Source organism: Scyliorhinus torazame, chromosome 10, assembly GCF_047496885.1.
Source record: "Scyliorhinus torazame isolate Kashiwa2021f chromosome 10, sScyTor2.1, whole genome shotgun sequence".
Lineage (NCBI taxonomy): Eukaryota > Metazoa > Chordata > Chondrichthyes > Carcharhiniformes > Scyliorhinidae > Scyliorhinus > Scyliorhinus torazame.
The window spans coordinates 186021665-186035135 of NC_092716.1; the positions used below are offsets into that span (position 1 = coordinate 186021665).

General features: G+C 50.4%; 1 protein-coding gene across 10 annotated transcripts in view; it reads left to right on the forward strand.

Moving 5' to 3' along the window:
- LOC140384430 (cadherin-related family member 5-like) overlaps positions 1 to 13147 on the forward strand; it is a 172999-nt gene extending 159852 nt beyond the window's left edge. For 7 of the 10 annotated variants that reach the window (XM_072466118.1, XM_072466120.1, XM_072466119.1 and 4 more), the window contains 3 exons: positions 2330 to 2611; positions 6571 to 6752; positions 11090 to 13147. In XM_072466118.1, coding sequence (XP_072322219.1) covers positions 2330 to 2611; positions 6571 to 6752; positions 11090 to 11581 — 956 coding nt within the window. In that variant the 3' untranslated portion in view covers positions 11582 to 13147. The remainder of the gene's footprint in view (positions 1 to 2329; positions 2612 to 6570; positions 6753 to 11089) is intronic. The other 3 variants (XM_072466121.1, XM_072466126.1, XM_072466127.1) reach the window with 1 other exon arrangement.
- The last annotated feature ends 324 nt before the right edge of the window (positions 13148 to 13471 follow it).

Here is a 13471-nt window from a genome sequence, read left to right on the forward strand (position 1 = left end):
GCGAGAAAGCAGGGAATAATAGACCAATCAGCCTGATATCAGTAGTGGGGGAAAATCTTGAATCCATTATCAAAGATTTTATAGCAGAGCCCTTAGAAAACAGTGGCAGGAATGGACAGAGTCAGCATGGATTTATGAAGGGGAAATCATGCTTGACATAGCTACTGGAATTCTTCGAGGATGTAACTAGTAGATTTGATGAAGGGGAGCCAGTGGATCTGGTGTATTTGGACTTTCAGAAGGCTTTTGACAAAGTCCCGCATAAAAGATTAGCGTGTAAAATTAAAGCACATGGGATTGGGGGTAGTGTATCGCGATGGATAGAAAACTGGTTGGCAGACAAAAAACAAAGAGTAGGAATTAACAGATCTTTTTCAAATTGGCACGCAGTGACTAGTGGGGTACCGCAAGGGATCTGTGCTAAGACCCCACTGTGCTAAGACCCCAGCTATTCACAATATATGTTAATGATTTAGATGAGGGAACAAAATGTCATATCTCCAAATTTACAGAAAACACCAAGTTGGGTGGGAGGGTGAGGAGAATGCAGAGATCCTTCAGTGTGATTTGGAAAAGTTGAGTGAGTGGGCAAATGAATGGCAGATGTAGTATAATTTGGATAAATGCGAGGTTACCCACTTTGGTAGCAAAAACAAGAAAGCAGACTATTATCTGAATGGCCAAAAATCAGGAGAGTGGAACGTGCAACGTGACCTGGATGTCCTTGTGCACCAGTCACTTGAAGGTAAGCATGCAGGTGCAGCAGGAGGTAAAGAAGGCAAATGGTATGCTGGTCTTCATTGCGCGAGGATTTGAGTACAGGAGCAGGGATGTCTTTGCTGCAATTATACAGGGCCTTGGTGAGGCCAGACCTGGAATCTTGTGTGCAGTTTTGGTCTCCTTATCTGAGGAGGGATGTTCTAACAAGAGAGGGAGTGCAGCGAAGGTTTCCCAGACAGATTCCAGGGATGGCAGTACTGACAGTTTCTCTTTAGCACAGGGCTAAATCGCTGGCTGTGAAAGCAGACCAAGGCAGGTCAGCAGCACGGTTCAATTCCCGTACCAGCCTCCCCGAACAGGCGCCGGAATGTGGCGACTAGGGGCTTTTCACAGTAACTTCATTTGAAGCCTACTTGTGACAATAAGTCATTTTCATTTTTCACATATGAGGAGAGATTGAATCGGCTAGGATTGTATTCACTGGAGTTCAGAAGAATGATCTCATAGAAACTTATAAAATTCTAACAGGACTGGACAGGTTGATGCAGAAAGAATGTTCCCGATGGTGGGTGTGTCCAGAGCCAGGGTGTGGTAATCATAGAATTTACAGTGCAGAAGGAGGCCATTCGGCCCATCGAGTCTTCACCGGCTCTTGGAAAGAGCACCGTACCCAAGGTCAACCCCTCCACCCTATCCCCATAACCCACTAACCCTACCCAACACTAAGGGCAATTTTGGACACGAAGGGCAATTTATCATGACCAATCCACCTAACCTGCACATCTTTGGACTGTGGGAGGAAACCGGAGCACCCGGAGGAAACCCACGCACACACGGGGAGGATGTGTAGACTCCGCACAGACAGTGACCCAAGCTGGTATCGAACCTGGGACCCTGGAGCTGTGAAGCAATTGTGCTATCCACAATGCTACCGTGCTGCCCGGTAATACCAGGTATTGCGGTACCAGAGAGAGGAATAACCATTGGCTAGACCGCGGGGTCTACCATTGAGCAATGTACATAGCCCTGCCCTGAAAGGCGGGGTATAAGAACCAGTGCCGACCCCAGCAGCCTTCACTTCTGTAACTTTGCTGCTGGGTACAGTTCTGCAATCAGATTGAAGCTGAATCGATATGACTCCACGTGGACTCGAGCGTATTTATTGTGCATCAAAGGGGTCATAGTCTGAGGATACAGGGTAGACCATTTAGGGCAGAGATGAGGAGAAATGTCTTCATACAAAGAGTGGTGAGCTTGTGGAATTCGGTACCACAGGAAGTAGTTGAGTCCAAAACATTGTATGGTTTCAAGAAACAGTTAGATATAGCACTTGGGGTGAATGTGATCAAAGGATATGGGGGAAAGCGGGATTAGGCTATTGAGTTGGATGCTCAACCATGGTGGAGCGGCTTGAAGGGCCATATGGCCTCCTTTTGCTTCTATTTTTTCTATGTTTTCTATGTTACCATGAAAAAGAAGTCACATGGCCATGGGGAAAGACGGTGGGTGATGGGTGTTGTGAATATATGATGGGCTGAAAGGCCTCTTTCTATGAGGTCTGTGGTTCTGTGATTTCCTGGCTGCTAAAATGAGCTATTTTTTAACCCAGCCCCAACAACTGTGAAAACAACAACAACAGCTCATGGATCAGGAACACCAAAACCACCGCCTAAACCCCCCGGGACTGGGCCAACCACCACTGGGGCATCAACTCCATCAAAGGCTCCTCCAGGTCCCCCAGGATCCACCACAACAAAGTCCCCTGGAACCGGGCCAACAACCACCAAACCTCAAGTCACTGGGTCAATAACTACAAATGATCCTGGGCCTCCAGGGTCAATACCTCCATCCGGCAATCCACCCGATGGACCAGGAACTGGACCAACAACAAGTAAGCCAGCTGATCTCATACCCTCACTTACTGATCCCCCCCCACCAACCCGATTGCTCCCAATGAGTGAGCTGTTGTACGGGGCCCACTTAAACTGAGCTGTAGCCATTATACTGGCAAATCGATTAGCTGGGGTAATAGACGGGGCTTTAAACTAAAAAGGGAGGCAGAGGTTTCAAACTGAGGGTAAATTTATAAATCTGAAGGAAATGCGAATGTCACAGAGCAGAGTAACAATTGGTGTAAATATATGCAGAATTGATAAGAAGGAATAAACATTTAAATAGTAATCGTGTGCTAGTGAAGAAATCAAGTGAAAACTGTGAAAAGTTCAATTAAAGACACTTCATCGAAAGCACAAAGAACTTATAACAAGATAGAAAAAAGTTGGTAATACAAATAGAGATCAATGGGTTCAATCTAACAGTCATCACAGAAGCAATTAACTGGATATAATGCATCAGTTGCAGAGTGAACCATGATGGCAGGGCCCACTGCTCTTGGGAAAGACACCCTGTGTCAGCCTCCAGGAGGCAGGAGAACCTATTCAACCGGGGGACAAAATGGGCTGACACATAAAGCTGGATTCTCCGGACGCCAAAATCACGTTCGGCGATCAGCTGGAGCATCAAAGTTCCCGACCAATCGGGGACGGCGTCGCTTTCGTGATGCTCCGCCCCCTCCAAAGCGGCAAACTCCGGGAGTACGCCACACGATATATTCAGTGTCCTCGTTGCGCTCGAGCGAGAGCGCGACGAGGCCGTTAAATGGCAGGAGAGGCCAAAAGCGAGAACCACTAGGTGAAATCGTAGCATGGTGAGAAACCAATCCATTCAGACCGTGATGCCTGGACACTCTGGGAGGCAATGCAGCCAACATCCGAACACCCATGGGATGGGTCCCAGCCCTGGGGACATGTCCACGGCTGGGGGATGAGTGAGTGCGACGGGGCCGGGACCTGTGCCAAGTCCAGGTAACTTTTATGTGCAGGTGTCTGGGGTGCAGGGTTGGGGTCTGGTGAATTAGGGCCCCGCTGCAGCTGGGGGTGAGAGGACGGGGTTTGCTGGGGGGGGGGGGGGGGGAGGAGGAGGAGTGCAATGGGGGTGATGCGCAATCAATTGCACTCAAGGCGAAGTGATTTCATAACTGAAGGCTTTAATCTGCTTGAACTTGTTCCCCAGCAGCTTCGGTACAGAAAGTGAAGGCTGCTGGGACGGCACCGTTTCTTATACTCCGCCTGTCAGGGCGGAGCTACGTAACAACAGCCAATGGTAAACTCCTGGGTCTAACCAATGGTCATCAGCCTCTTGGGTACCGCAATACCTGGTACTACCACGGGGGGGAGTTGAGGGTATGGGGTGGAAGGCACCGGTGGCTGTCAGCCTCACACCCGTTCCAATTCCTAACAGATATCAAACGGCATGGACGATACTCTGGACCCCGCGGAACTTGTCCTAGGGGTGCCACTGGCAGGCTGGGTGGCTAGATGCCAGGGAAGGAGGCGGCAGCAGCAGCGTTCACAGGAGACTCGAGGCAGCGGCCCATGTGCAGGGCCCTGCCCCACACACTGAGGACCAGGTTGTCCATCAGGCCAGGGTGAGACCCAGAGGGGGAGGCCGGCGACGGCCCAAGGTGTACAAGCGTCGAACAAATGACGGACATTGCATGACGCAGGAAGCTCCACCTGAACAAGCAGATGGTGCGGCACCTGGGCTATGCTCTCGCGGACTTGGCAACACATGGAGGAGGAGGACACCCGCTAACGATGGCCGTCAAGGTTACCGCAGTCAGGAATTTCTACGCCTCAGGATCATTCCAGGGCTCGAGCGGGGACTTGTGCGGCATCTCACACAACCCACAGGTGCATCCCACAGGTCACAGATGCCGTTTGCCGGGGCAGCCAACGACATAAACCTCAACACGGACCAAGCCCAACAGAATGCCCAGGCAGCAAGATTCTCCGCCATCGACAGGATGGTTCAGGTCCAGGAGCTAATAGATGGCAAGCATGTCGCCTTGCGCTGCTCAGGCCATCTGGTTTAGGGGCTGGTTTAGCACAGTGGGCTAAACAGTTGGCTTGTAATGTAGAAAAGACCAGCAGCGCGGTTTCAATTCCCATACCAGCCTCCCCGAACAGGCGGCGGAATGTGCCCGATATCAACAGGAAGGGGTCCCACTCCCTGAACATCCAGCTCGTGTGTGACCAGCAGATGAAGATCTTACATGTGTGTGCATGCCTCCCAGGGAGTGTGCACGGCAGTTACATCCTGGGGCAGTCAGACATTCCTGACCTCTTCGAGGGACACCCCAGGACGGCCAGTTGGGTCTTGGGGGATAAGGGGTACCTGGCTAATGACCCAGTACGGAGGCCGGAGACCAGTGCGAAGACCCGATAACATGAGGCCATGAGCCACCCAGTCTGTCATTGAGCGGTGCATCAGACTGCTGAAAATGCGGTTCCGATGTCTTGAACACTCCAGTGGTGCCCTGCAGTACATCGCCCGGAAGGTCGCCCACTTTGTGGTGGTCTGCTGTGTCCTCCACAACCTGGCACAGCAGCGGGGCAACATGCTGAAGGTGGAGGGGGAGGAACATGTGGCCATCTCTGAGGAGGAGGGTGACGAGGTGGCACCGGACCAGCAGGGGCTGGAGGAATGGTCCCAGGGAACGAGAGGACCAGCTGGAGGACAGGCGGTAGTGGTGAGGGTCTGGCAAACCCGGAGGGCCAGGGAGGCCCTCCTACTTGCCTGCTTCACATAGGACATGGCCTAGTCCATCATCCCATCCCCTCCCACCTCCCGCCTTCCCACTCCCCTTATCTCCCCCACCCCTCTGCACCCCCCCCCCCCCACCTTCACCATCTCCCTTCTCCCACCGCTCCCCCCCCCCCCTCCCCCATTGTTACATCAATCCAGGGTGCTGTGACTGTGTCGGCACTGACGGCGGGTTTTCATCGAGGGCAGGGGAGTGATGACAACCTGCAGAGAGCTGAGCTTCTATGACATAGTCTGACCCCTGCCTGTATGCTGCGTGCTCGCTTACACGCATCACCTGCACACAGTGTACCGGGGGGTGCGCGAGGGGTCCAGGACCCCCATGTCTGGGGAGATGGGGCACGGGATTGGGGGTCGGCCCGTGTTGCAGAAGGAAGTGCCAGAGGCGTCATACTGGTTGTGGTGAAGATTATTTAATGTCGCTCACATAAGTGTCCCCCACTCTCCCCACTAGTCCCTCCCCCTCCTCCCACCCCTCTCCCCAATGCTCACTCCCCCTCCCCATACCTGCTACCTACAGCCTTCTACTTCCCCGCCCCCAGTGCCCTCTCGGTGATCCTCGACCTGCTCTACCGCTGTGTCTTGGCGTTTCCCCAGGATGCACACCCCTGCTGCCAGCCTGGCAGTGCCAAGGTACCTATGTTCCAGGAAAGGGCCAGGGATCCACCTTGCCCTGTCCCTGGCCTCCAAAGGGTTTCCGACCGTCCGGGAGAGCCCCACCCCCCCCGGTGAGATTCTACCTAGTCCACATTTGTGTGGACCAGTGCAGAACAGCGCCTGGCTGGGGTCTCCCTGGGGAGGCCATTGGACGCCAGGAATCTGGTAGATCCTGAGTCAGCATGCCTAAGTGGGTTTAAAACCGACTTAGGTGTGCGAGGCTTGGTCACGCCCATTGTCGGCAGGATACTGATCACCACACCTCGCGAGATCTGGGTAGATCTCACAAGGTGTACAGTCTACTGGGATGCCCGTGGGAGATGTCTGCTGGCATCTAGAGGAATTTCACAGTAACTTCATTGCAGTGTTAACGTAAGCCTACTTGTGACAATAGGGATTATTATTATTACTGGCCACATCGCGCTCCCATTCGGGCGGGACACGGCCATGAGATCGCACACGTTATCTAAGAGTTGTTGTCACAGAGATTCAATAAACCATCTGATTAAATAAAATTTTGTTTTCCAGGTTTACCAGCAGTAAACCCAAGGCTGATATACGAAGCCAAACACATGGCAGCCCTCGGAGTTCCCTTAGGCATTCTGCTGATCATTTGTTTTGTCATCATTGGAATTCTTCTCCACAAAATCCATCGGTGGAACATGGAATGGGAACAAATAACTGATGGATCAGTGACAAAGTTAAAAGCTGTGAGTGGCCGAATCATGTGTTACTTGGACATAGAAACCCAACTTTATGATTGGGCAAAGCTTTAAAAAAGGCAGTTCCAGAAGTAGAGGTTTATGATGGCATTTAGTGGGATATAATGGGATATAATTTGATATGATGGGATTTGATGGAATATGATGAGATTTGGTGGGATTCAATGGGATATGAGGGGATTTGATGGGATATGATTGGATATGATGGGATTTGGTGGGATATGATGGGATATGATGGGATATGATGGGAATTGATGGGATATAATGGGGCATGCTGGGATTTGATGGGATATGAGGGGGTTTGATGGGCGGTACGGTGGCACTGTTCAATTATGGCTCTGGGTGACTGTCTGTGCGGAGTCTGCACGTTCTCCCCGTGTGTGCGTGGGTTTCCCCTGGGTGCTCCGGTTTCCTCTCACAGTCCAAAAATGTGTAGGTTAGGTCTATTGTCCATGCTAAATTTCCCCTTAGTATCCACAGCTTAGGTGGGGTTACTGGGTTGCGGGGATGATGTGTTGGGTGTTCTGGATCACATACAGGTCACCAACACTTGAAGTAGTGCAACACTATTTTATTAAAAGGTTAACTATTTAAACATACTTGAACTGTGGGTAAATACGATACTAGCTTTAACTGAAGACTTTTGCCTTGTCCTAACCAGTTGATGGACTCAGCACATGGTGAATGTCTGTGTTGCAGGCTGTGAGCTCTGTGCTCCTAGCTAGCTGCTACTCGAATGAGCGGGAACTCTGATGCCCCCTGTCTTTATAGTGCGTGTGCTCTCACTGGTGATTGGCTGCGGTGTTGTGTATGTTGATTGGTCCCACTGTGTGTCCATCAGTGTGTGTCTGCACCATGATATACTGGTGTATATTATGACAGGGGATAGGGCGGGGGAGTGGGCGTGGGTGGGGTGCTCTTTTGGAGGGTTGATGCATACTCGTTGGACCAAACGGCCTCCTTCTGCACTGTGGGGATTCTATGGATTCAATGGACAAGGAGATTCTGAGGGGCATGATACAATTTTGGGGGATTTAATACACAATGATGACTGACATTTGGGCATCATTCATAGTTTGCAAGATGACCCAAAACTTTGAAATGTGGTAAACCATGAGGAGGATGGTAACAGGCTTGAGGAGGACCTTGACAGAGTGGTAAAATAGAGAGATCGCAGATGCCATTTAATGCAGGAAGGTGTGAACGGATACATTTTGGTAGAAGAAAGAGGAAAGACAATGTAAAATATATGGTACAATTTTAAAGAGCACAGTACGAAGTCTTACAACACCAGGTTAAAGTCCAACAGGTTTGTTTCGATGTCACTAGCTTTCGGAGCGCTGCTCCTTCCTCGGGTGAATGAAGAGGTATGTTCCAGAAACACATATATAGACAAATTCAAAGATGCCAAACAATGCTTGGAATGCGACCATTAGCAGGTGATTAAATCTTTACAGATCCAGAGATGGGGTAACCCCAGGTTAAAGAGGTGTGAATTGTATCAAGCCAGGACAGTTGGTAGGATTACGCAGGCCAGATGGTGGGGGATGAATGTAATGTGACATGAATCCCAGGTCCCGGTTGAGGCCGCACTCGTGTGCGGAACTTGGCTATAAGTTTCTGCTCGGCGATTCTGCGTTGCCGCGCGTCCTGAAGGCCGCAATTTTAAAGAGAACAGAGAGACCTGGGGGTGTGCGTGTACCCAAATCTTAGAAGGTGACTTAACAAGTTGAGAGGGCTTTTTTATAAATGGATCCTTTGCTTTATAAAGATAGGCACAGAGTACAAAAGCAAGGAAGGTATTCATTTTTTAAAAAATGTATTTACGGGTGTGGCCGTCGCTGGCTAGGCCCGCATTTATTGCCCATCCTTGGTTGTCCTTCAGAAGATGGTGGTGAGCTGCCATCTTGAACCGCTGCAGTCCCTGAGGTGTAGGTACACCCACAGTGCTGTTCGGGAGGGAATTCTAGGATTTTGACCCAGCAACAGTGAAGGAAAGGCGATAAAGTTCCAAGCTGGGATAGTGAGTGACTTGGAGGAGAACCTCCAGGTGGTGGAGTTCCCAGGTATCTGCTGCTCTTATCCCTCTAGATGGTATTGGTCATGGCTTTGGAAGATGCTGTCAAAGGAACCTTGGTGAGTTACTGTAGTGCATCTTGTAGATGGTACACACGGCTGCCGCTGTTTGTCGGTGGTGGAGGGATTGAATGTTTGTGGAAAGGGGAGCAATCAAGCGGGCTGCTTTGTCCTGGATGGGGTAGAGCTTCTTGAGTGTTGTTTTAGCTGCACTCATCCAGGCAAGTGGAGAGTATTCCATTGCACTCCTGGCTTGTGCCTTGTAGATGGTGGACAGGCTTTTGGGGGGACAGCAGTTGAGTTACTCATCGTAGGATTCCTAGCCTTTGACCTGCTCTATTAATCACAGTATTAATATCGCTACTCCAGTTCAGTTTCTGATCAATGATAACTGCCAGGATGTTGATTATGGGGATTCAGCGATAGTAATGCTATTGAATGTCAGGGGCGATGGTTAGATCCTCTCTTGTAGGATCTGGTCATTGTCTGGCACTTGTGTGGCGCGAATATAACTTTCCTGGATATTGTCCAGATCTTGTTGCATTTGTCATCTCCGCACATCCCTACTTCTGACCTTATGATGGAAAGGAGGTAATTGATGAAGCAGCTGAAGATGGTTGGCCGAGGACACTACCCTGAGGAACTCCTGCAGTGATGTCCTGGAGCTGAGATGGTTGACCTCCAACCACCACAACCATTTTCCTTTGTGGAGAGTTTCCCCCCTGATTCCCTGAACCTTTATAAATCACTGATTCAACCTCAGCTGAATTCTGGGCCCTGCACTTCTGGAAGTTTGCCAAGGCCTTAGGGAGGGTGTAGAGGAGATTAGCCAGAATGGTAGCAGGAGTGAAGGGTATTGTTTACATGTAGAGATTGGAGTAGCTGGGATTGTTCTCCTTAGAGCAGAGAAGCTTAAGAAAAGATTTCAAAGAGTTGTTCAAAATCATGGACTGTTTTGATAGAGTAAATAGGGAGTAACGGTATGCACTGGCAGGAGGAGACAGATTTAGGGTGATTAGCAAAAGCAGCAGAAGTGACATGAGGAAACATTTTACACAATGAACTGCCTTGATCTGCAACCCGTTGCCTGAAAGGGCAGTGGAAGCAGATTCAATAATCACCTTAAAAAATTAATTTGATAAATATTTGAAGGGAAAATATTTACAGGGCTATGTGTCCTGGAGTGAGGCTAATTAGATAGTTCTCTTAAAAAGACCCACACAGGCAATATGGGTCAAATGGCTTCCTTCGTTGATAGGCAGTCTCTGAGGGAAGATGGGATGTAGCCCAGCTGCGTGATTCTCATTGCAGTTTCATCCTCCGAATTCTCATCTACATGTTGCTCCTCAGCGACATCGTTAGTATAATGGTTAGTATCCCCGCCTGTCACGCGGGAGACCGGAGTTCAATTCCCCGACGGGGAGCGTTTGTACCTTCCCACAAAAACAACGGGAATCATCTGAAGCCATGACATCTATTTCTACAGGCGTGCCAGCTACACCCATGTCCATGGGCGGCACGGGTGCACAGCCATTAGCACTGTTGCTTCACAGCGCCAGGGACCCGGGTTCGATTTCCGGCTTGGATTGATGTCTGTGTGGAGTCTGCACATTCTCCCCGTGTCTGCGTGGGTTTCCTCCAGGTGCTCCGGTTTCCTCCAAGTCCCGAAAGACGGGCTTGTTAGGTAAATTGGACATTCTGAATTCTCCCTCTGTGTACCCGAACAGGCGCCGGAGTGTGGTGACTAGGGGCTTTTCACAGTAACGTCATTGCAGTGTTAATGTAAGCCTACTTGTGACAACAAAGATTACTATTATTATGCCGCCGTTATCTCTCGCAAAGGAACATGACAAGGCCATTCAGCCCCTTCAGTTTGTTCCACTATTCTATAAGATCATGGCTGATCTGTACTTCAGGCCCATTTGCCGATCTTTGCTCCATATTGTTTAATACCTGTACACGCACCCCCCATAAAAGATTTTGTGATCTTTCAGGGGGAGAGTTCCAGATTTGCCCTGCCTGTTTCTGACTGTCTGCAGGTTTTATAGAGCAGTACTCTCTTTCCCCCTCTTATCTCAACTATCAATCACAATGGGAATAACCTGTAATATTCATAAAGATCTAGCACTATGATATCATAAAAGTATTCTTTATGTACTAGTGGAATTGATGTGTATAATTGACATTTGCCTCATCCTTTACTACCAAATGGGATTAAATAATTCCATGAAACATTTTCTTCATTGCAGCTTTCCAGAGGTTTATTTTCATCAGAGAATGACAAGTTGCAGTTTTCAAATGAAGGCTACCAGGAGGAAGAGACCTCAGAAAATGCCCAGAAATCCAGCTGGCCACGACTGGATAATCCTGTCGTAGAATCCGTTGCTCTGGCTGCTATCCTCGACCCGACAGTGGAAAACAGTGATCCAACAGGATCTTCGGGAAACCACACTGACCCCGTATCTCAAAGGAGCAAAGCTGCTGCCACAAACCAGGAGGATCACAAGGCATCTGGTTCCTTCAGCGAGACAGATACTGACACGGAGGTTAAATCCATCCTCACCAAAGAGAGGAAGTCTGACGAAGGCTACAAGTCCGTGTGGTTTAAGGAAGATATCGAGCTGGAAGCGAATGAAGAGCATGTCATAGAGAGGCATGATGGTGAGGAAAATGATGACAACGACAGAGACAAGTCTTTTGTACAGTTGGAGTCGGATGATCAATGTTCTATTAATCTTTAGGTCCACAAACTCTGACCCTCTAAAATAATAATGAATCGCCAATTATTTTTGTAAATCAATGCATCTTCTGAGCTGCATTTTCCAGGATATTTGGAGATGTCCAGAGCTGGTATCTGTGGCACACTGTAGGTATCTCAAAGACCATGATGCCCACAGCAAGTCGCTCTGCACTGTACAATCCAAGTACCCACATGTACCAATGGTTATTAACCCTAACTCGCTTCACCCAATTCCTCAATGACAATTGCCAGTTGATCATCCTAACTCACAGAAACCGTTATTATCTTCCTTTGTGTTGAATCCAAATTTCCAAATGATCTTACAAGTCGATTAATTGCGCAGCAATTTATCTGTATGAAACTTTGACAAAGTTTTAACAACGTCTGCTGGTTAATTGCCCGAGAAGTCCCAAACTAATCCCTCTGCCCCGAGGCAGCCCATAGCCCTGTATCAATCCCAATCTAATCCCACTGCCCCATTATCTTCCCGGAGGCTTGTTTCAAAGATTTATCCTTTTCTCCCCTTGAAAGATAGTGGTCTCAAGGAAAATTAGGCATGGTCAATAAATGCAGGCCACGCCAGCAGATTTGCATTGCATGGATGAATAAAAAATGGTCTGTGTCTATCACTCCCTGCGGTAAAGAATTCTGTGCTCAAACAAACCCCTGTGTAAAGACATTTCTCCTAACGTGTCTCCTCATTCTTTTACTGACAATCGACAGCTCCCATCCTTGATTTCCCAGAATAAATCCAAACACATGTGACCCTCCTCCACCCCATCTCTGCTTCCTCTCCGTCACCCACATTTTGGGCAGCACGGTAGCATAGTGGTTAGCACAATTGCTTCACAGCTCCAGGGTCCCAGGTTCGATTCTGGCTTGGGTCACTGTCTGTGCGGAGTCTGCACGTCCTCCCCGTGTCTGCGTGGGTTTCCTCTGGGTGCTCCGGTTTCCTCCCACAGTCCAAAGATGTGCAGGTTAGGTGGATTGCCCATGATAAATTGCCCTTGGTGTCCAAAATTGCCCTTAGTGTTGGGTTGGGTTATGGGGATAGGGTGGAGGTGTTGACCTTGGGTAGGGTGCTCTTTCCAAGAGCCGGTGCAGACTCGATGGGCCGAATGGCCTCCTTCTGCACTGTAAATTCTATGATAATCCTAAGTGGGATTCTCCGGAATCGGCGCGATGGCCCGATGCCGGCGTCAAAAATGGCGCGAACCACTCCGGCGTTGGGCCGACTGGAAGTAGCGGAATCCCCCGCACTTCCGGGGGCTAGGTGGATGCTGGAGGGGTTAGCGCTGCGCCAGCCGGCGCCAAAGGGACTGAGCGAGTCCGCGCATGCGCCAAAGGGCCGGCGTGATCCCGTGTATGCGCGGAACCGCCGGCATATTCTGCCGCATGTGCAGGGGGGTGTCCTCTCCGCGCCAGCCATGGCGGAGTCCTACAGGGCCGGCGCGGAAGGCAGGAGTACCCCCACGGCATAGGCCCGCCCACAGATCGGTGGGTCCCGGTCGCAGAGCAGGCCACCATGGGGCCCCCCCCCGGGGTCGGATCCGCATGCGCCCCCCCCCCCCCCCCCCCCCCCCCCCCGAGGACCGCCCCAGCCGACTTACCTGCCAGGTCCCACCGTGTGGGACCATGTCTAATCCACGTCGGCAGGACTGGCCAAAAACCGACGGCCGCTCAGCCAATCGGGGCCCGGAGAATTGCCGGAGGGGCCACAGCCAAATGGCCCCCGACCGGCGTGGCGTGAACCCCACCCCCGCCTGAAAACCGGCACCGGAGAATACAGCAGCCGGCGTCGGTGCGGTGGGGCGGGATTCGAGCCGCCCCCTGGGGATTCTCCGACCCGGCGGAGGGTCAGAGAATCCCGCCCATTATGTTTAAAAGAAAA